Source organism: Typopeltis vanoorti, chromosome 7 (genome assembly GCF_054136105.1).
Source record: "Typopeltis vanoorti isolate ZY-2024b chromosome 7, IOZ_Tvanoo_1.0, whole genome shotgun sequence".
Lineage (NCBI taxonomy): Eukaryota > Metazoa > Arthropoda > Arachnida > Uropygi > Thelyphonidae > Typopeltis > Typopeltis vanoorti.
This window is the reverse complement of record NC_143555.1, coordinates 31,478,190-31,502,500: the sequence shown is the minus strand read 5'-3', so window position 1 is coordinate 31,502,500 and position 24,311 is coordinate 31,478,190. Positions and strand designations below refer to the sequence as shown.

The 24,311-nt window shown below is 34.7% G+C and overlaps 1 protein-coding gene across 1 annotated transcript in view; it reads right to left on the bottom strand.

Annotated features, from left to right (window-relative positions):
• The window catches only part of LOC150104561 (cadherin-86C-like), a 54,609-nt gene that overhangs the window by 21,565 nt on the left and 8,733 nt on the right, over positions 1–24,311 (bottom strand). The window contains exons 3-14 of the mRNA XM_090395777.1: positions 23,513–23,581; positions 17,188–17,336; positions 15,253–15,297; positions 14,082–14,174; positions 13,751–13,834; positions 12,723–12,851; positions 12,485–12,625; positions 12,083–12,161; positions 11,855–11,976; positions 10,308–10,511; positions 9,458–9,616; positions 7,721–7,885 (exon numbers count right to left, since the gene is read on the bottom strand). Coding sequence (XP_090251903.1) covers positions 7,721–7,885; positions 9,458–9,616; positions 10,308–10,511; positions 11,855–11,976; positions 12,083–12,161; positions 12,485–12,625; positions 12,723–12,851; positions 13,751–13,834; positions 14,082–14,174; positions 15,253–15,297; positions 17,188–17,336; positions 23,513–23,581 — 1,439 coding nt within the window. The remainder of the gene's footprint in view (positions 1–7,720; positions 7,886–9,457; positions 9,617–10,307; positions 10,512–11,854; positions 11,977–12,082; positions 12,162–12,484; positions 12,626–12,722; positions 12,852–13,750; positions 13,835–14,081; positions 14,175–15,252; positions 15,298–17,187; positions 17,337–23,512; positions 23,582–24,311) is intronic.

Below are 24,311 nucleotides of genomic sequence, written 5' to 3'. Positions count from 1 at the left end.
TATTGCTGTTACCCTCCTGCCATGATCAGAGCTTTAATAGCTCAATGACACCTTATCCCTACGCTGTCCTCTACAGATAACGGGGAAGATAAAAGGCATATGGTAAAGAACTGGAAACCATGGGAAGTTATGAAAGCATACAGCAAGTAAAACAACTGGATGAGAAGACAATTCGAGAGAATGGTGTGTGTGTGTGGGGGGGTTAATTTAGGGTTATTATTAAACCAAATACACTATAGGTTTACTAATAACCCTCCCACGAAAGGTTATTAGTAAACCTATAATGTATTTGTACCCTGGGTGGGTTCAAGGATTTTTTTCCTACTTTTTTTTTTGTAATTTTTTAAAATAATTTTAAATGGTCAGGAAACGCTGCTCTGGAGACCAAAGATGGAACTTTTTCAATCCACTTCAGGCCTCCAATAAGCGGGGAGGTGTCTCACACCGCGCGATGAAAATCATCTCATAATTAAAGACAATCACAATCCATGCCCACGAGTTTTTGTAATATGCATAGCGTTGTCTAGTGATAAGCTAATTTTTTTTTTAAGGATAATACTATGAATGCTACATTTATTTTAAATATATCATAAAACTGGCAGTGATCACACAAAAAAGTATAATCTGTTATAAAATTAACTCACTTAGTAATTCATGAGTGGCACAAGATACGTTTCGTAAGTGTACGTTAAATACTTATTGCACAAAATTTCAAACGGAGGTCCTGAAATGAATAAAAATTACTTTTCCCTTCCACGACACACTTCAAGATTCGGTTAAGTCGAGTGATGATCTTGCACCTGGAGATGAAATACAGTAATTGCCGACTACTTAAGGGCATATCCCTCCATCCATTGCCACACAGAGATTCAAACCCACAGCCTGTAGTAGGCTTGGGAGCAAGACGCCATCTTGTCAGTCATTCACGATGCAAATTATCCCCCCCCCCCCCGAAAACAACGACACAGTTGATGGTTACATTCCCAATTATAAGTCGATTACTAAGCCATGCACATTACGATGCTGCCTCATATTCAACTCCATCTCAATGGCAAAGTTATTATTTTGTAATCAAAACTCATTTAGAGTTTTGATTCGAACGTATTTCAAGGTGTGAATCCGAATTTGGAATCCAAATAATTCCCTCACTAAAGTTTTTTTCAATATGTCTGTTTTCCACAGGATTTTAGAATATTCAAACATGAACTAGTTAGTGAAAATACACTTTCAATTATTCACATTCACTTGAAATGGTTTAACAAATCCGCTGACATAAAACGCCTTTCGAATATTGATGAGTAAAACCCTTTAAGCGATGTGAGTAGAGTGGACTGACGAATCCGCTAAACAGGATCACGGGATTGTAAACATAATCCTTCAGAATGTACGTGTCTTAACTCCATAACGATATTCGCAGTAATCTGCTTCAAGGTCATCGCAAGCCGTTCGCCGAAAGCTGTAAAGGTAAGTTTACGACAAAAAGAACGTTCTACCCGGAAACACCCTCTGTGCATTGGTTTATCCAAGACTTTAGAAAGATGTCGAAAGACAAAGAAATGAAATGCACCGATAGTAACCCTTCCCTTTTAAAGGTCACTCAGACTATCGAAAATCGAAATATTAACTGCGGTTCGACTGGGGACCTAAATGCACGTGGCGGGGAAACTATAGCGGAGCTGGGGGAACTCTTGCGAAAGTTTATGGAGCAAATGCAAGTAAACATAAATGGCATAATAAAAAAAAAGAAGGAATAATTAAGAATGTAACTCTACAGTAAGAAAAGAAACGGAAGAACTTTTCAACACATTATTTCAGTTTCTAATGCATTCATGAGTAAAACTGGCAAGGAAGAAAAAAAATCGGAAGCTCACAAATGAAAATGAACTATTAAACCAACAGACACCAAAACTGAAATGAAAAGTTTAAAGCGGTGTCCTGATTAAAACAACCGGCTCATTAGGACTACCCAAATAAAAACATAAGTACCAATAGCTAATAAGTTAGCATTATTGTTAGGGGGGAGCAAATGGGGCGTACAGCGCGCGCACACACAGAGAGAGAATACCGCATAGCAACATTAAACTAATGGACGGAGGGGTACACGACAACTGGGTGACAGAAACTTACAAATTTTTGCACGCTTAGCAGGCATACGATTTGATGGATTTTTTTTTTTTTTAAATATTGGTAAAATATAAATATGGTTAAGACTTGTGAGGTATGAGTTATAAGTTAACTGAAATAAAAAAAAAGAACTAAAAATAATCCAGACCTAATGACCTAGACTCATAAGCTTACCTGCGTGAATTTGGCTCCGATATTCTAATTTTCGATAAATTAAAAAACCTTTATGTTAGCTTACGGAAATATTATACGTAAAGCTTGACGAATGGCAATTTCAAAATCAACATTTATATTTTCGGGATCTAGTAATGGCCACATTTCATGTATCATATAAAATAATTTTGTGTATGTTTCAAGAGTCTTATTAGGTAGTAAACGATACAAAACAGGACCTCCATCCTTTCTAGCCAAAATAACAAAAATTAAAGCAAAAAGTGGGGAGAAAGTAAAAATGTGTCATTCACAAATAATTCATTCGTGCTTTGGCTCCACAGTGCATGACTTTCACGACCAAAAATTAATACTCTCATCATGATATAAACGAAAATATTTATTAACTAGATGACTCATTTTTTGCATGGGAAATTTCATTTCCCATGCAAAATTTCCCATAAAATTACGAAATTGTAATTTTATGGAATTGAATTTTATGAATTTTATGGAATTATGAAATTGTAATCTACAATTTCCCATAAAATTACGAAATTGTAGAGAAGTCATCTTGAAAGATGACTTCTCTACAATTTCGTAATTCTACACAATAAAAATAAACTTAATTATAAGCGAGATTTTTCAAATTTTATGTTGATATCGTTCTTTTAACTCGTTTCTCAAAAAATTTTTATTTAAATTTACCGGGTAATAGATCAATAGAATAGAATTGCATATCTATTATTTTGTCGCCCAGATATCCGGCGCTCACTTGCCCATCGCCAGGTTGACCGTGTCCCCTCTGAACGGCTCTGCAAATTTAAACTTGGGAAAAAAAAAAAAAATCGAAAAGTTTTCAAATTCATTAAAATAATTCTAAATCTATATCCACTCGTTACTGTGGCATGTTTGGGGATTGTCTTTATTTCAGTAGGCCAAAGAGGAATATGAGAACATATTGTATTACATGGTTTCTATGTTATGTAGATGCGAAAGAAGTGAATAACTTGGTAAGCTATATCGATCATATCTTCGTAAGAAAATAGCTTTCGACACATCCAGAAATTTGTTTTAGCAGTTTCTGAGATCACCACTCTACTATACGAGCAGTGCCCCCCCCCCCCAGTACAGTTATGACATATGTTTCAACATTTTCGAATAATCGTATAATGAGCTCAATTTTTATAATGAATTTATCGAGATGAACAACTACGCTAAATGTAAATAGAGGAAAAAATATCTAAAAATCTATACAAATACTAGATCAATGATGAATTAAAAATATGCTAAGGATAAAAAAAAACTATACAATAAGCTCAGAATGAATTCCTACAATCTAATCTTTGAAAATGCATATAGAAATTACTCGAAAATAAAAATTCTGAAGAAAACTGCTTTCTATTTGAATTCCTTCACTGTATGACTGGCAGTCATGCAGTGAAGGAAATTGATTAACACAATAATTGGAGAATAAAAAGCGCACGTGCATATTTCCATGTGGCAATGACGTAACAACTGTCAAAGAATTACGAAAATGCCAGTTGAACTTTCACCTAATGGAGAGAGAGAAGGTAAAAGAATAATCTCTCTTGGGTAGATAATTTCTCGTTGGTTGCTCTGTGGTCCATGGAACAGTTTAAGAAAAGGGGGGGGGGGCATCATTAATGTTATAAAACTACAAATTTTAAACCGAATGCCAGCTTTTTTTTTTAACAAATACCAAAACAATCGAAAATGGGAATTTACTGAACTCTTAAAGTCTGTTTCAGCAATGCCCCTCTGAAAGTAATGAAAAAATTATAGACCAGTATTTACTCGTACACTAGGATGGACTGATGAACAGAGTGCATACACTGTCCACTTGGACAACGAGACTGACAATATGATCGAATACGGTCGGACTTCATGTAACCGCTCCACAGCAGATAAACAACGCAGTTTATCTCAGCTATTTTATCAGACATCTCCAAAGCATCCGTCACCACCTGCTCTTTTTCTGTAAACAGAAATATTGTGTCTGGGTTTTCTATAACAATAAATATATGTTTAATCTGTCCGTTAATCTTTAAATATTCAATCACTTGCTCCATATATACTGTATATTATGCTGCAGAAATGCATTACCTTATTGAGGGATGATTGTTCTTCTACTTCCGGTGTGAGTAGGAAATGATCATTAAGGAAGTGGATCTCTTTCGTCTTATAGAAGAAACAATTTATTTAGTCATCAACAAACCTCATCTGACTGAAGAAAGGGATTATATATTTCTGCAAGATTTTAATTTCTCCAGCAATATGAACTGCTTGGATCCTCGCTTCATAAACTGATCCTGTTACGTTTCGGTTTTGTGAAGGAAGAAGAAAAAATAAACCTCTATTTGACACAAGAAATATTCGTGCCATCGCTGCAAATGAAAAACTTTGTTGAAGGACTGTACAAAAATTAACCCGCATTAACTGTGCAATATTAAATACGAATTAAAATTAACTTATTATTTAACTAAAAAAAATAAATATAAACTCTAAAAGTTACAGAAGACAAAACTTCAGGAAGGTTTAGGACATCATTCAGACCAAATGATTCAGTCAGAGATTTTAATGAAGAGTTTTGTGAGCAACAATAAATCTGACAAACGAATAGTTGAACAAAATCCCAAAATAGGAAATAATTGAAACTTGGGTGCAGTAAGTGACAAGCAGGAAGAATGATACAACGAAAATTGCTACGTCAGAACGATAGCAGGTTACACTCGGAGAAATAAAAAGGTAATTTCATGAGGAAACTTCTTATTGTAACATCTTTTCACACAGACAGCTAATACTTATTTGATAACAAACCAAAGCATATTTAGATGAACCCATTTTGGTTAAAGTGTGTTAATAGAAAGCTGGAATTAGTCGTTACCTAAAAGGAGACACTGGTGTCTCCTTCAGGCTAGACACATCCAAACAAATATAAATACAAAGATAACGAAGTTGATTCAATGCGGAAAAAACCTCACAATGCAAACAGGCAAGTTGATGTTGGAAAGTAAACGTAACGCATGCCACGCGTTTTTACCTGCACTTTCTATCGCTAACTGCAGACGAAATTGAAATCTGTAATTTACAGGATTTGGTGAGAAATTTCCGTCCATCACTTAGTGCCAGGCCATGATTTTTATTCCGTGATTGATCCTTGCAAATGGACGACTGTCTGTAACAGATTTCTTCTGAGGTCTGGAATAAAAGTTCTCTTCTGAAATAAGGCACAGTTGAAAGGTTCCAATCAACTGCATGGTTGGTATTAGAAGCATGGCTGCCAACCCAGATCTATCTTTTCTTTTACGGTCAGCATCTGCGACGTGTTCCTCTTTCTCACCTACGCCTTGACTGTCCTATGGAGGCCAAACCGCACAATCATAGAATTCTACACACTCCTGGTATTTGTAGAAAGGTGCGCTATCTTTAGGAGACCACGAGATGTTACAAACAGTTTGAAATGGTTTAAAAGTTACTCTGATGTGATATTTGCAAACAGATCCTATTTTGATTGATAAACTTGCAATAAACGGGATTTTGATGGCGTCTCTGTATTGGATATTACGGTTATTAGGAGCGGAACGGTTCAAAACTAAAATTCTCTGAACTGTTTTCTTGGAATAGAGAAGGAAAAATGAGAGAGAGAAAGGGTCTGGAGCTCTGTCTTGAGACGGTCATCATTTTGCATAATAGAAACCACTGTATTCTTTAGGGGTGTGAATTATGCCTGATTTTATGGGATTCCCTCGTTTCTCACCCGTCCCTTAGGACTGGTTGCGCCCTCGGAGTGAGGGATTAAGTATTTATTTTATGACTATAAATACGTGCGTGTTCAAGGGCCGCTTTGCCTGTTCTGGGGGACGACAAACTCGAGTTTCCGGGTGAAAAAAGCCCTCTACCTCCGTATGAGACCGGCTAACTCACCTTTAGTCGAAAGAGACCAGATAAAGGTTCCTCACATCATGGACGGGAATCGAACACAAGTCTTTCCGTCCAAACGGCTTCGTTTATACCGACTGAGCTACGGAGGCCCTTCAGAAGGATGATGAAGAGAAGGCATGAAGATAACATCCTGCATGTGAATGTTTACGATCCTTTCTCAAGTTCTAATGTACATTTAATAGTAAGTTTGTTTGTAAGAGAATTGGAAATACTTTCTTAACAGAAACAAGCGTAAAGCCAGCAGCAGTATGATGGAGATATGACATGTTTATTATTTATGGTATTGCAATACGATATATTTATCTAAATATTACGAAATATAATTCAATATATGAACAAATATTAAGGGAAGAAAACTCTTATTTACACCAAGAGATCTGCCTCCGAGCTTATTTTAATAATTAGACGAATTGGGTTAAAACATGAAACCAGTAGTTCCATATACTGCAGTCACGTGACGTCAAACAAGTATTTGATTCAATAAATAAAACGAACTAAGTAATACTGGAATGACCAAGTATTACACAAAGCAACACGTACATTAATCGAATATCATTTTAAAAATTCAAAAAGCTTTGTAACATATATGTACGGGGGGGGGAAGCGATGCTCTCCCTTACGAAGTCAATATATATATCAAAAACAAATACCAGATTTAGTTGAAGAGATGAAATGAGTAATAAATGCTATGGAGCAAGACTGCTATGCTACGTAAATAGTCTTTTGCAGGACATCATTCTTATCTTGAAGATGCCCCTCACCGAAAAAAAATAAATAAACGTAATGGTGAAGCGTTACACAGTGTATAAACTGTGGAAAGGAAGTTAACACTAATATGACTAAAGTAATATGAATTATAAAAGGAAATGTTAATCTCAATCCCAGAGAAAAAAAACTTGCGATTCGTCGAAAATAAATGAGTAATATCAATGGAGAAAAATATAGTAGCAAAATAAACAGATGCAGTGTAACAGTTAAAAATTCCAATAGCAAGATAAAAAGAAAAAAAAAAAAGGAGAAGAAGAGTTATTGTCCTGGAAAGGCGAAAGTCAAATGACTGAAATGCATAATACATTTTTTTTTTTTTTTTCTGGGATCCTATATTGATTCAAAATGATTTAGAATTTAGGTAGAACATAAAAATCGCTAGAAGTAATTATATTTTAGATAAACAACCTTAAAAAGTTGTCGCCGACAAAATAAACGCAAGCTGCGAAACGGAGAAATAAACATTCGTCAGACCTTTCGGTCAAGTTGTCGAATCGCGAAATGCCAAACCCTGGAAACCGTTGATCTAAAAGGAAAGAAAGAAAAAAACAATAATCCCACGATTTATACAACTTTTGTGGACAAATCGTTAAGCGATCGCAAACAGTTCTTGAAGACAATTTAAGTAAACGAAAGTGTTGCCATTATGTCAACATCTGGTTTACTTATACAGCCCGTGGTTTATTACACTCGGTAACGAAGATAAAGTACGTACCTCTATCTTAATTAATGTTGTCCCCGGAGGTGCGTCTTCCGCCACGCTGGCTTCGTAATGGTTCTTTAGGAAGCGGGGGATGTTGTCGTTGCTATCGATGATGTTCACTCGCACTGATGCTGTGGCCGATAAAGGGATATCCGCTCCCGTCTCTCTTGCTATAATCTAGAAAATAAATGTGCAGCAGTTATCTGAATGTTATTTATTTTGTCTTCTTAAATTAAGATAACACAGACTCAAAAGTCATTGCTGTAACGTCAAGACACTGTTGAAGTGTCTTGAAGTTATAAGTATGCAAACTAATTTTGAAATATTACAGAAAATTGCTCAAGTCCATACCGAACAAATTCGGATAGCTGAAAGTACCTCTTGCATCAATAGTGTTTCACAGATCAGCAGGAGAATAAGAAATCTGAAAGGTTGTGCGTGTGTTATTCCCGATATTTACTATTTTTTCAAAGTGAACTGCTGTGTAGTTCTAAGCCAAAGAATATTAATTGCGAATGATCTCATTACAAATACACACGTGCACTTGCAGGTATTCGAACTGAAATGAGCAACAATGCCCGGAAGAACAAAAGTTTCATTTTCATTTATCGCTTCATTTTTATTTATTTCCCTTTCAAAATTACAACAATTCGAAATGATACAAGACTACAGAGAAACAAATGGCTCATTAAAATAAACTGATGCTATATTTTAATGGCTGAAAACGTTCCTTTGTTCAATTACTATGGTAATGAATGACGTCACTGTGCATCAATACACACTGCATTGTGAGTCGAATATAGAAGACGAAATTTATTCAATTAAAATAGAAAATTGATGCATTATTTCAGCACATTATAAAATTTAATAATGCTAGTGCCATTGCGCTGATTAATAAATATTTATGAATTTTGCTCGCAAAAATAAAACAGCCAGGTACAGCCGTTTAAATAATTTCTCTTATTCACATAAATCATCTGATTTTATATGAAATATTTGATTTCGTTAGTTGTTTTAATACACTATTAACATGAGTTGTTCCAACAGAGAAATTTCACTGACAGATTTAACAATGAACATACGTGTGCGTGCGCACTAGTGTGAGAAATGACAATCATTGAATTGCAAAGTAATGAAATGGCAATTCATTCACCAATTTTATGATTCATGCCGTTCTTATCTCTCGAATTTCAGATTTGATGTAGAGCAGCCAAGAAGTGATGAAATATTTCATGTCTGACTGCAATGGCTTCTCCGAACTACAAATATATATATAAAAAAAAATAATCATTTAAAAAGTAATTTGTTCAACAAAGGAGTAGGGCTAAGAAGCACAGATAGGAAGTTGTGGATCGATATTTACTGGATAGTCCCAATTCGGTACAGCTCGATATTATTACCATTAATTTTGATTGTTTTGTGAAAAAAAAATTCCTCAGTACGTATTATTGACTGTTCAACTCTGATAAAGCACAATACGAAGTGTTGTGTTAGCAAATAAAGCCATTTGTATTATGAATATAAATGGCTTATATATAAATGAATATAATACTCATAAATATTCCTAGTTGAAAGACATTTAAGTATTATCATAATTTAAAAAAAAAAGAATAAAGACGCGATCAAAAATTCTTCAATACTACACATTCAATGCTTTTCTAAGAAAGTCTTAAACGCATATTCTTAATGGTTTATTTAAAATAAGAGCTTAAAAGAAGTCGGAAATAAAGCCAACTTAGTATCACCTGCCTTGAAATCGATGTACTTGGTGTCGTTCCTTTCGTAATCCAGCTTCCCCGATTCCTTCACCAGTATGGCGAATGTTAACTCATTCAGTCCACGCGAAGGTTGCACGTTAAAAATACCGCCATCGCCATCCAATAATAACTCAAAGCTTCCGTTCTTACCCTAAGATGAGAAAATTAATGAAGGCAAGTTCATTATATTAATAATACGGTCATGATGTATGATATCTGAAAATAAATGGAGGAAGTTAATACCAACAACAGCTTCTCTTGTGACAATAGGTTGTTGTGGTTTTCAACTTTCTGTACATCTACAGTATTAATGAATATGGGTTGAATAACCTCTCGTGTATGGATTACAGTAAACAGGTAAGCAACCGCTGAAGAAGCATTCGTCGGTTATATAAACAGATAACAAAATGGCCACCGGTTGCTCCATTACAATGTACACCAACTTATTAAATAAAACAAAAAAGGTAATTTGGAGATTATTGGCTATCAAAGTTTTTTTTTAATTTAAAATCAAAGCTAGTAAAATATACATCGGAATTAATATTTGAACAAAACCTCATTTTAAGAATAAAATGCTTTGCAAAGTGTTTGTACGGATTTCCGAAGATACACCTTGCAATTATACAACTGACAGGAAAGTGACATTTTGGTTTTCATATTACCAAAATAATTCTGTCATTAATTAAATTGATGATGGATTATCTGATAGAAAATATAAAATTAAGATAATCCACAAATCAACGTTCATTTCTGTCTGCTGCATCATATGGAATAGGTGGCTCGTTCTTATTGTTGTGTTTTCATTGTTGGATGAAAATTTATCAACTTATTTGTATAATTACCTGATCTTCGTCGACTGCCTTAGCGAGCGTTGTCCCCTCCCACCTGACTGCTGTCAATGGCGGGCTATTCTCGTCTACCATGCCGACGTATCGATCACTTAGAAAATGCGGAGGCCGATTTTCCGTGTTCACAAGAACGATCGCAATTTCTGCAGTAGTTGACATTTCTGGCCCGGGTATTTCAACAATCACTATTTCTGTTGCCTGGAAAAAGAAAAGAAAAAAAAAAAAAAGAAAAGAAACAACAGACGTTAATGAACTTCAGAATGAAACAAGTGGTGCGTGTCTGTTTATCTGCGTTCTTTCTGTTGAAAATGTAGCAAAATGAAATACCGCGAATACAAGTTGCGGGGATATTACTCTCCCCCCCCCCGCCACCACCACGTGTACCTTAATCACTAACGTTTAATGTAATGAGCTGATTTCGTGCCAAGTGACTCGAAATTTTCCAATAAATTGTCACTTTGACGTAATGAGAGTGCGCAATTGTTGAACGGCAAATAGATAACAAGAAGTTATCCCTCGCGCACTGGTCGTTGCCGAATATTTTGTTAATATAGGAACTAATTTTAGTCCCATCCGCAATATCCCATTTATCTGTTCCTGTATCATAAGAGAACTCGTTAATCCACTGCTCTTCCGCATTATCTGGTTGGAATAAAAAATGTTTGCGATATAAGTCCAATTATTATTTAAAAAATTTTGTAACTTTCCAAACCAAGAATATTTCCATCGTAAAGATTTGCGTGTTTTTTTTTTTTTTGTTTTTTTTTCGTCATGGTTCATTTTCCCGGAATTGTTCATGTAATAATCCAACGATATTTACAATATTCAAATACTTAAAATCACCCATAAAAAAGAGTCGACAATAGAAAACCGTGTATTATTTTTGCATTATCTCTGTTAGGATATATTTTAACAGTGGATCGTGTGTAAAGTTTCGTACCTTTGGCTCTGCAGGTTTCCCACTTTTCATAAGTGGGAAACCTGCAGAGCCAAAGGTTTAGGCAAACCCTCCTCTAGAGACTAGAAGTGCTTCAGGCCTCCGATGAGCAAGGGATAGCGCGGAGGAATGATTTTCATCCTACTAGAGACAATGAAAATCACTTAGCATACAATATTCTAGCTACATTGGCTTTTCTCTATTTAGTAATACCGGATGCTTACCGTATTCATTCTACTGCTGCCTAAAATTGTTAATGTCTTTCCGCCAGATAGGCTATGGGAATTAACTGCGTAATTGGATATCCACGTTATTTCTCCGATCTTCATCAGCAACGAAAACATGATCTGAAATTTCCTTTTTTCGATCTTCTAAGTCAAAACTGCTCGCGTGACATTTAAGTTGCTTTCTTGTCTAGTCTGTACTACTAATCCGTTTCTACAATTTTACTGAAATTATTTTTCCCAGCAACGAGATCGTTCTTCTTGGTGACTGATCTCTATAATTCCTCTTATTTCTTCCAATTTGGCTTTGATCATATCAAAGACAAGAAACTAAACGAATCCAAAAATGGCTAATGAATATAAAACGCAGAGCAACTCACCTGAACTCCGAGTATTAAAGGACCCGTAACATCGTAAACCTCTCTCAATTCGTCGACTGGCCGAGCTAGCGTGAGTTCCCCGGTCATCTGGTTCAGGTTGAAATAAGTCGCCCACTGAGTACCTGCAATGAAAATTGCAATCTTCTTAAGAAAGAGAGAAACGCGCAGCACTGCATCGCCGATCGCATTTAATTAATTTAAGCATTACTGGATCGAAGATAAACTTACTTTGTACAAAAGAATACGTAATATTTCTTTGATTGCCATAATCTCCATCTTCGGCAGAAAGAGTCAGCACGTTGGTCCCCTAAATGGGAATTAAAAATAGGGCCTTGGAAATGTTAAACTATGCATTCGTTATTATTATTCAAAATCAAGAAACGGGGACCAAAAGTTAGAAAAAATAAATAATCCCATAAATTTAATAAAAATTATTTCAAAATAATGAAGACCGTCATGCTAATGAGTATTATTTTCAAATATTTCCAATGATCTGGGGGATTATATTCCTTTTAATAAGTTATTTTAATTTTTTTTAAATTATTTTACCGGTGTTTTGTATTTTAATTTTATTACACAGAAATTTTTATAAATATTAAATTGTTTTCCAAACTTAATTCATGATCGTACCATTTGTGCGCTGTCAGACACTTTGACAATGGAAGGAAGGTTTTGGAATATAGGTGGCGTATCTTGCAAGTCTCCCACAGTTACCACAAAGTCCACCGAGGCGATATTTCTCGTATCTACACTCTCATTTGTCCAAACATTCTGTAAATAAAAGGTAGGAAATACCTTTACGAAAATGTGCACGTATATTGAGGATTAAGAGTGAAAACAACAGCAGGATTTGGAGTGAGAGCCTTACCATGGCAAATATGGTCAACTTGTACAAATTTTGCTTTTCGTAGTCCAGAGGTGTCCGCAGACTAATCTGGGCTTTGCTAGCATTCTTCAGCGGACTCAGAACGTACTTGATTGCAAACTTATCAGAACCCTAATATATATAAAAATGGATTAAAAAATATAAATATAGATTAAAAATAAATGAATATTTTATTTTATGCATGCGCCTTACAGTCCTTATATAATATAATATAATAAGGATAAGGACTGGCTTAAAGGGGCGAAGCAAGAATGCTTTTCATCTTCCCCGTTATCTGTACAGGACAGTGTAGGGATAAGGCATTATATCACCTGTCTTCTCTTTAACCATCTTGGCCATATGAATAAATATATCAATTTATACTTGTTATCCATGTAATGATATTAAAGCAGGTATGATTGGTAAAAACTCTCTCTCTAAACACTACTTCCTGTCATCCATTTTTCAGTTTCTTACCCATTTCAGTAAGTCATCATCAACACTAATCTGGTAAATCAGCGGTGGTCACCCAACAGCTTTTTTTCTAATGCATGCGCGGATATATTTCCATTATTTATATTTAAAAGATATTGGAATGAAAAGGGTGTGTAAATATAGCAACCCGTGCAAATGATTCAACCGAAGAAAATATTATATAAAGTATAAATAAAATTTGTAGACATAATTAATATTCATGTAAATGAAATATATACGAGAACAATCTAGTTAAATTATCAAATTTTGAAAGTTAGTAGTAAACGCCTTTATCAAGCAATGTTAAAGCTACGTATTATGCTTATATTGGATATTTAATATATAAGCATAATATTCTTTCATTACTTCATAGGAAGTAATGAAAGAATCATTACTTCCTATGAAGGAAGTGATGATTGCATTTATGAATTCTATAGTTGTATTGTTTTAATATTTGATATTTTTTATAAGAAAATAACATGATTTTAAAACTTATAAAGGTTTAAGCGAATGAGTTCACTTAAAATCAAATAGCCAAAAGTGTCCGGTGGGCTTACTTTGATTTCGAATAGAACTGGAAGACTACTGCTTTCTTTTTGTCGAGCAACAACAGTGCCTATCTCTTCGTTTTCTTCTGTATTCTGAAAGAAATCCAAAGAAAAATATATAATAATAGTATCTGCTCATATACAAGACTTCTGAAATGATAGATGGAAAGAACCAATATTTGATCGATGCTTCGTTTGAATATTAAAAAATATATATAATTGTATAGAAATGGAATAAAATAAAATATGATCGTGTTGTTAGCGTGCAATTCGTATTTCTGCTTTTGCGGTTTTGAACATTCGACTGAAAGTACAGCACAAACTACTGCGATCCACTTACTTCGGGCACTGCTATTAGCGGCTGATACTGCAGGAAGGGCGAAGGCTGATTTGTGACATTTGTGATAAAAATCGAAGACTCAACTTCTGTAGTCTAGAAAAAACGGGAAAATAAAATTGTTAAATTTCTACCAAATTATTGCTGAACTTTTGCACGTAACGTTTTAGAAGTAATCCTACTGAAAGATTTCTTTTAATATGCCTGTTTTTTTTTGTTTTTTTTTTAACACAACACTATTTCAATTAAGTACACATAAAATAATTTCAACTACATACTGAATAATGCTTGCAGTAAATGAGTTATCACTACAGCATGCGTATCCACATAAATTTCAGATGAATCAGTTTCAAAGTCCGACAATGTCAGAGGGGGGGGGGGTACATGATAATACTGAAGCAGGGAATACGTCAGGTCAATACTTCTAATGCTTCGGTTACATCTTTTCCAGATTGTATTCTGCATCCAGGAGACATTAGTTATTCTTGATTTACTTCTTCTGTATTTCTTTAATTTTTTTTCAACTTGCAAGGAATGTTCTTGAAATTGAAATGCTCTGACTTTTTTTTTTTTTTTTAGATTTTTCGATTCATCAGACATGTACAGAGAGTAGCAAAATTAAATACTCGTGAGTCTTATAAGATATAAGTAAGATTTAGTGTTTTAATCATTAGATTGAAGCCTGAAATATAAGTAATTGCTAGCATGTATATACAATCTTTTCTTTTTAATTCTGAGGATATTCATGGTTTCTTAAGTCACGTATCCCTGTGTATGTGTTTCTAGCCGTGGCAGAAACCAAATTCTATTTAGGAAAGGAGCAAGCACGGAAACCTTCGAATGAATCTGTCCTTTCGCACAGAAACCGCTGACTGTTTTCAGCACCGAAAGATTCTACAGTTTTCTAGTGATATGAATATCTGATCCTTCACACGACTTTACGAAACGAGACACTGGAATTTTGCTTAAAAATGACAGTTATAAATGGGAGAGGTGACGTCTTCGCAAGACAACTGAGAAAGTAAGAAATATGGGTATGTCTCTTCTTCAGATTCCGTATAAGGTGCAGTTCTGGGATGGATCCTCCTAAAAAGCAGGGTCTTATTATGAGTAAAAAGATTATTATTGTTTTATTCAGGGCATACCCTCACATGAACGAAAAAACAGTGCTTACCTGAGTTCCACCAGTAACGAATATGGTAAACTTATACTCTGTTTCCTAAAACAGAAATAAAAAAAAAATTATAAATGGGATAATATAACACACACGTTTAATTATGCTTTTATATTCATGATTTTATCAATCAATCCTTCAAAAAGCTTATGGATAATACAGTTTATCAGAAAATTCTTTTCCTTCCTCAGCGATGAACACCTCATTATGCAGAAGAGGTACAAATGAAAGTTAGCAAAAGAAAACCGCATTTCACGGATGCTACACAATCAATGAAAAACACCAATTTCAGATGAACATGACCATGTGAAGTAAAGTAAATGGTGATTTTTATGATAGTTAAAAATAATCTGGAGAATAATACAGACTCAAAAGGAAGAAGTAAATGGAAGCATGAAATAAATATTCCTTGTATAAATGGAAAGATTATTTTCACGATACACAGAATAAAGATAACCACAGATAATAATGTTTGTGAAGAGAATACCATAACTTTTAGAATAACAGAAAAAAAAAAGACATTGAAATTTTTTTTTTAATATTTCGAATTGGTACAGAAAGATCTAACATAACGAGGGAGCCAATTATCAAAAGAATTAGAATTTGATTCTAAGTAATGTACGTAAAGAAAAAATATTTAAATAACTGGCGAAAAGAGTGTGTAATATTCATTTAATTACCTGATGAGCAAACCTGGATCATAGATATAGTATTTATTTTAAAGGAAATAATACAGACATAATCAGAATACAGTAAACTTCTTTGCACAGTCTTTATTGTTTTAACAAAAGCATTTGGCAGATACCGGCTAAGATAAATAGCTATATTAAAAATAAGAAAAATACCGAAACAAATTTCAGAACTAATTAAGAATACAGACGCAGAATACCAGTTTTATAATAAATGCAGAACAAAGACTGGAGAAATTAAAGCAACCAAAAGAATTAGACATTCATTTTCGCCTTATGTAACTCGGCGACGGATGAAGTAATGAAAGTAAACGGAATTAACGGAATTATTTGTGTAGAAAGAAGCTGATTTACACAAATATTAGATCCATAAGATGTAAATTAGAAACCAAAGGATAATTCTTCGTAGGTCGATTATTTCATCATTTCCGAATTCGATTCAGTCTTTTAAAAGGCTGAATTATCTGGATGTTTCATTCATTTAGCTAATTCAGCTAAAACTAATTGTCGTATGTTTGCAGTATTCCGATATAGTAATTTAATAACAAATAATAAAATGTAATCAGAATTCTCCGTGTTTAAAATTTGAAGTTAAATTTAGACTAATTCGTTCACTGTTTGCTTTTCCTTTCACCCGGCATTTTTTTTTTTTTATCATATAACTCCCTTTCCACAACATAGATGGCGCTGTTCAACAAGTAAAAAAGAACGGAGCTTGGGAAATATGGAAAACAAAAAGTGTGCAGTGATCGGAAAGTATATTAAATTCTTAACGCACTAATATTTCTGCATTTTAATTTTGTGATAATTTCAAATCGGAAGCGATCACATCCCAACAATCACCTGCCTGTAGCATCTGCTCATCCCTCATTATTTATTTGTTAGTCGAGTTTCCAAAAGCCTTATCTGTTCACAGTAATGAGTTACTTGTTGAGTTTAGAATCAAGGCAACTTTCACCAAGCTCACTGATTACAATAATTTATAAGTAGAGAGGAAAGTCACGTTTTAATCGATCGCAAAACAGGCACGCGCAGTTTAGTTTTCCGCGAGAGATTATGTAACTGCGATTAAGACCGCTACTCAGTACGGAGAGCATCTCTTCGGCGTAGCGAATTCCTCTAGAGGTTTAACGGTAACTAACTAGAAAACAGGCGTTACACCATTTTATGTAATTACTTAACTAATAAAGGGAATGGAATTGTAAGCACACGAAACAGAATTACTTTAAAACTATCTAAAACTGACCAGAGGCTCGGATTTCAGAATGACATCTGCTTCTGTTCCAGAAACGGAGAGGATATCCAACAACTGGCGGGCGACACTTCCTCGAACCCCAAAGGTTAGGATATCAGAGTCCGCTCCTTTTGAACCACGCAGACGGTAGATGACACTTCCTGAAAAAAAAAAAAAAGTGTCTGTGAGAATAGACAGAGATTCAATCGCAGAATGCAGCGCAGTCGAACTATTTCGATATTACAAGAATGAAGTTTAAAAATTGCATCGCGTTTCGAATTAAATAAATCGAAATACGATGCGTTTTCCCACGTGCTTGTTTGTTGTGCTTTAAATGGTTTCGTTACCATCATAATAATAAACCATTGGTTTTATTACCAGGTTTGAAGGCCTGCTGTTTGCGTTACTCATCATCATCATAATAAACCAATCACTAATTATGTAACTCGGTAGGAATTCTCGAGAATTTGTAGAATATTTCTATAGAATTCTAACTGTATTTATCGCTTATAAATCTGGATTAATCTTTAGACTTTCTGAGATTAAATGAACCTTGAAGGGTTCATGCAAGAATAAATAAACAGGAAACTGTTGCATCAGCCATTTATTTATTTGTCGTTGTTTATTTGCCAATGTGGTTTCCAAGGGGCTTCACGCATTATCGCCAACTACTAAGTTCGCGATGACGCGTGACTTGAATTTAGATTAATTTCTGATACATTCATTTCATTATGTATTCCTTAAGGGATCTTAATACTTAAATTTAGAAATGCTTTTAAGATAGCATGTAGAAAAGTGAGCTCAGATATGTGGCGTGGGATTCGGACTTACAGCTTTTCTGTGTCGAAGCAAAGGTTTAATTATAGTTTAGAGAGACTGTGTCAATAATAGGGTGGAACATTTCTTCTATTGTAGAACGGTAGAAAAAAAAAACTTTTTTTAATGTTTTTTTTCCCTGTTAAAAAGGCGCCTAATCTTTTAGGTGTTTTTTTAACAACTAATATAGAAACACTGCAGCGATCCATCTCGTGCATAGATGTGAGTGGTGTGTCCTCCTCAAGATGAGCCTCATAACGCAGCGAGGTATGCAAATTACCATAAAAATGTTTCAGCAAAGACCACATTACCGTAAGCTGGTGATGATAACGCACTTTGATCATCACTGTGTCTGTCCGATATAAAGGGAATGAGGACACTTCGGTGGTGATTAGCTCAAGCACGTGAGATTGTCGCTGTATGATGTGCCTTATCGTGAAAAGCATCTCGGTTTGCTAACTCTGTATCCATTAAAGTTACCCCATTTAAGAGATACGTTCGTAGGGGGCCCCCTACTATAACGGACATCTTATTAGGCGACATGTGACTGAAGCCCTCTGGGTCATCCGGGAAATGGAACGCAGACGCTGCCAAGTGGGACGTGTAACTCTGATCATCTGCGCCGAATATCGATCCGCTATTTTGGCCACTTTGGAAAACAGTACCGACGATCCTTAGGGGATTTTAAAAACTCCTCTATCACGATGTTCTCCGTGACAAAGCATAAATGAGTTTCAAAGTTACCTCAAGGAAAATGCAGTCCAAATAGGTTTATGATAACGACATGAACGACTTAAGTTCTACCCATGACATAATATATTTATTTAACAGTTGCTGTAATGTAAATACAGTCTTATCAAATGAAACTGATCTAATCAGAACAGTATGGAAATTTTGAAGCAAACTTTCTGATATTTTAGTTTATTTAAACAAATACTCTTAGCCTCAGCAACAACATCCATTTGTCGGACATACGTCCTTGGGTTCGACCGGAGTTGAAATTTTCTACCTATTTTATGAGATACGTTTGCAAATTTAAGTCTCAAGTAGATAACGGAATTTTCCCTAATAAAAAACCTATTTAAAGCTACAGGGAGTTGAAGATTACTCTGCGCATTGCAATTGGTTGAAGAGGAAAACTAGAAAGAAGTGTTTATTGGTATTAAAATTTGCAGAATATCATTCGGCTTAGAAACTTGCATCATCTATCCAAATGGAATTTTATTAATTTGCAGGAACTTTGCTAGGAGGCACAAAAATAATTAGTTCCTATACAGAACACTGTTTAGACTAATTTAGAACATTTATATTCAAAGTTCCTATCTTATAAAGAAAAGGATGATAGTGATATGTATTCGAGAAAGTGTAAAGAAGAAGCTATTGCAACGAGTAACTATGCTGAAGAAACACTTCGATCTTGTAGGTCGTAAACCCCAGAGATAAGAAACAACATGTTTTTATATTTTCCCAGAAATGGAGTTCCAGCGAAAACTAATAACTTATAAAATATTCTCATAGCGAAAGAGCGCCAGACATCATTAGAATCAGTAGTAGATATCTTTAACATATTTCAGTAGGCTCTGACAAGTCAAGTGTATCTGCTTGACTTATAAGCAGATAAGTGTATTTACTTGCCCACCGACAAACGCGTTTAGTTCAAACCGTCAAGTTAATCCACTGAAATCCAATTTCTTGATTTAAGCTGCAAAACACTGTAAATATCATTCAGTATGAGGCAAATTGTAATCTTAACAACCAACTTGATGGATGACGACATGTCAGATTTTCGTTTTCACTCTTACTTTGTGGATTCATACCAACTGAAATTAAAAATAATTTAGCTAACTTATATTACTTCCTTAAATTGCCGATCAGTTTAATCTAAAATCCCTACTAGATCTCACAAACTTAATTATTCTGTTTAACACCTTACTAATCTCGATAGGTGATAATCGCTATGTTAAAATAACAATTAGGTGTTTTTAATTATTTGGTTATACTTTGTTTAAAGCGGTGTTTAAGCACAATTTTAATGGTTTACGATGGTTTTATTAACAATCATCACGATCAAACTAATAATATGTTTAAATCAATCAATCATTCTGACAAGCAGAATGAGTAAGTCTCCTCGGTACTTAACCGAAGACACCTCTTAGGATCACGTTCTGCTAAGCTGCGCATTTATTCAGGTAAGTAGTTTTTGTTAGAGGTCAACGGGGAACCCTCGAGCTCCAGTTTTTAGATCATCATCGAGATAGAACAGAACGAACACGCAAACTCCTGTGTGTGTGCGCGCGCGCACCTGTGTGAAAGAGAGGGGGAGTTCGCACACAATTGTCGCGTTTATCAAGAAATTGAAGATCTTTTGTGTCCTTGTTCTGTGCTCGCGCAGATGACTTATCCACAAAGCAGATAATTTAATAACATAACTAAAAGTTAAACATGAACTAGTCGGTGCGGTCCTGCATTTAGGTCACTATTTGTTCCGTGACTGGGAGATCCGTGCATCTAAGATTAATGCGATCCTTAACACACTGGCAGTAAAAGAGTTTCCGCGAAAATGCTAATTATCGAATGCTGTGTCTACGGGAGCCCCTTCCATCTGGTCCTCCGAGCATTGAATGGGAAAACTTTCGTGTCTGAATTTAGGTTATCGCGCTCGGCTGTAATGATGAACAGTAATTATTATGGAAATTAGTGGCTGCGACACTTCTGCGCTGTTTTGCTCCGCTGTGCAAAACAAATCTGTGCTTGTCTCAGCCAATGCAGCGTTTATTTTTTTTTAGTTCCATTACTTTCATATTTATGAAGTAATCTCAAGCAATCAAGGCGCCTGTAGAATAATCAGAGCGCTCTGAAACAACATTAATAATAAGCTACTACATTCATTTGCTCATTTTGCAGAATATTAAGCCCTTGTTAGAGTCGCTTACTCTGTCCATCCGTATGAGTTGCGCAAATGTCACACCTTTGAGATGACAACATTTTGATGTAATTCAAGAAGTATTATACTAAAAATGTGTTGACAGCGGCTTTTATTTTGTTGAGCCAACTTAAAGCTTGTCGTACACAGGGTCAAGTTATAAAAAAAAAAAAAAAAAAAGGAAGAAAACAAATTTGTCTTGAGAATATTTCCCAAATTTAACGATACGATTTTCGGTTCAGATTTAAAAGTTTGTGTCTCTGCACACGCGCAAAAGTAGTCTCCCTCCTCTTCCCTTCCTCTGGTTCTGCTTCTTAATGAGACGCACACTGTTTGGATTTTTTTTTTTTCAACTGAAATTAAAATTTTCATTTTCCAAGTTATTTCACTTTGTATAAATCAATAAGAAAAGTTAAACTAAGTTAAGTTAAATTAAATACTTTATCTTCAGGCCTTGATCATAACGTGATGTTCCTTAACAAATAATGAAATACTTGTGGTGCTTTAGAATCGACTGGCTCACTCCGCTCATTTTCATTCTTAAAATTTCCATAAAGAAAGATTAAAAATTTATTTCTTTAAACTACTGAAGGAACAATTATATGCTACTTCAGTGGTTTAAAAAAATCAGCAATCAGTACAAGATCCCAAAAAGGGGGGGGGGGGGGTCCAGAACCTTCAATATGTAGCGTCGTAACCACTCATGTGCGTTTGGTAGTGTGTGCGCGCGCAAGGCAGCATATGCAGCCAGATGATATCTTCCGAGATAGTTTATGCCAGAGCGTAATCGATGCAGTGTGTGTGTGTGATAGGAGCATTCAGTAGTCACCGTGCTATTCCACTTTAACAAACAAGCTCGCCTTAATATCAAAACACTGTTTATCGAAGTATCCGTCAACATGAAGAAACAGGATGACGCTACGTTCGCCCTCTGCGAATGAGCCTATTTTCCTATTCTGTAATCGATGGTGCGGTCCTACCAAGTCCATATGATGCCATCTCGTGGTCATTATCTGAGGAAACAGGCGGCGCTTTCATTACCCATTCAAACATCCAAGTGCACTATTCATTTTCATGCTGGATGAGTTGCGGTTTTATTTCACCTTGAATCCCCATCTGTACTAAAGATTCACGACGCTTGATTAGAAAATTATTTTAAGGAAATAATCATTACCTGAATACGCAAACACCAACATCGATCGCTCTGAATTAAATTGAAAAAACATAAGAAAAGAAGAAGAAATGTGTTGATTTTAAAAGCTTATCGAGAAAACAAAATATTTACGCCTGTCATGTGTATATTTCTTTAGAACAAAATCCTCTGAGGATTAAAAAGATGAAACTCTGCACCTGAAAACGAAAATACCTTAAATGTGTTAAATGCGTTTATTTCCACATATTAAAAGATGGAACAGAAGTTTTTGAATCGGAAAAAAAAGAAGTTTAAATTTTACTTGAGCATTCTTCTCATTCTAATTGGACCCCCCCCCCTTCTCTTTTGTAAGTTAGTTTCAAAACCTTGTTGCTATCAGTTCAATGTTCGCTTATCGGAACTGCATCAAGTTTTCCTGCTACTGTTTTTCAAGCACGTCGTTTTACTCTTAATAATTGCTATGACAACGACAACCAAGAGCATACTAATTATTCGCAAAATTAAAACATTCTTAATCGTTTCTGATATTGAACTAAAAATGTGAACATTATCATGCTAATTTCTTTAAAGGAGCTATAACCTCCCTTCCCCTCTTTGATGCTCCACCTCGTGAAGCATTTATAATGCTTGTCTTCATCTAAGAGAATAAGTTTCTATCAGATGTTTATTTTTACAGAAAAGGTTTCCTCATAGTACAGTTTATAAAATACATCGACTATAAATGTAACATTTTCCAGCTATTATCAAAATACTTTGAATTCTACCATGGAAAGATCACACAAGGAAACAAAGCGTTTTTATTTTTATAAAGATTACTTTTCAGAATATTAAAAAGAAAGCACTTTAACATAATGTTATTTCAGTTAGTTTTTAAATAAAAAGGGACAGAATAAGAAATGCTAGAATTAGAGAGATGACTGAAGATGATGTGAATAGAGATGGGCTCGCCATATTGGTAGATTTACCACACAAAAGGACAAAACTGAGCACTAAGTGAGTACCTAAAGAAGGAAAGATCGTCAAAGAACAAGATGGAGGGATGATCTACAAAGATTTGGCATATCAAGTTAAGGGGTTGGCTTATACCAGCAGCGGATGGAAAGAGGCTAAAGATGAAGCAGCAGCATTGAACGTGATAATTAATTTTAAATGGATATCCATTTAAGAATTATTAAAGCAGCTTATAATGAATATATATTTATATCAAACCTACAATATGTATTGTTTTTTTAACTTTTATTATTTTTATTTAAACTTCGAGACAACCACATATCAGGAATTGATAAAAAAACAGTAATTAATTATTTGCCATTATTTTATTTGACAGCAGTAATGATTTTCCCTTATTTCGTTTGCTAACAACAATAACTATTTGCCATTAATTTTTTTTTTATAATAAACAACTTAGTACAATTGTATACATTTTTAACGGTAAAAATACTCACCGACTTTTGTATCCCTTGGTAACTTCAACACTCTCATGTTGTGAGACAAATCAATGTTAGGAGCGACCCCTATATAAACATATATCAAAAATTGTGAAACACAAATTACGCATACGATAACTAAAAACAAATTTAATATTATGCAGATAAAAATAAAATAAAATAATTATTTAGCAATTGTTTATAAATCCAAAATTGTTATTTTCACTATTCCGATTTTTATTTAAATCTAAATACGTGATTTATTTTATAAAACTGTTAAAATAACAATATTATTTTGTTAAATTTGTGGTTCTATTAATCTGTTATAGGTTGCTTGGGGGAAGTTTATAATTATTACAGAGAGGTACAAGGCCTTTTAATTAATGAAATAATCTTCTGATTCACAGTAATACGAGCAGGAGAAACAACCGAACTAGAAGAGGTTGGTTAGTTTTTTAATAAACTCGTTAATTTCGTGATGTATCATTAAATCTGTTAAGTGTTTTCTTATCTCTTAAGTGTTTTATGATTATCTACTTGACGCCAGTCTTTTAGCACGCAATACAGCACTGCATAAATTAAGTGCCTGTCGTGTATCTTTAAATAACCGCTCTCCATTAAAAAAAAAAAAACAGCCCGAATCTGACAAACATGGTCTATCGCACCCTGACATTTTGTTAACAACGGCGATTAGTGTGTGTGTTCTTGGACTGAAAATGCGCTTGACATGACTTTAACAGTGAACCCGTTCTCTACTCTATCGCTAAATTGACGGAAACTACAGCACGACACACAGAAATAAATATCTCCGGAAATA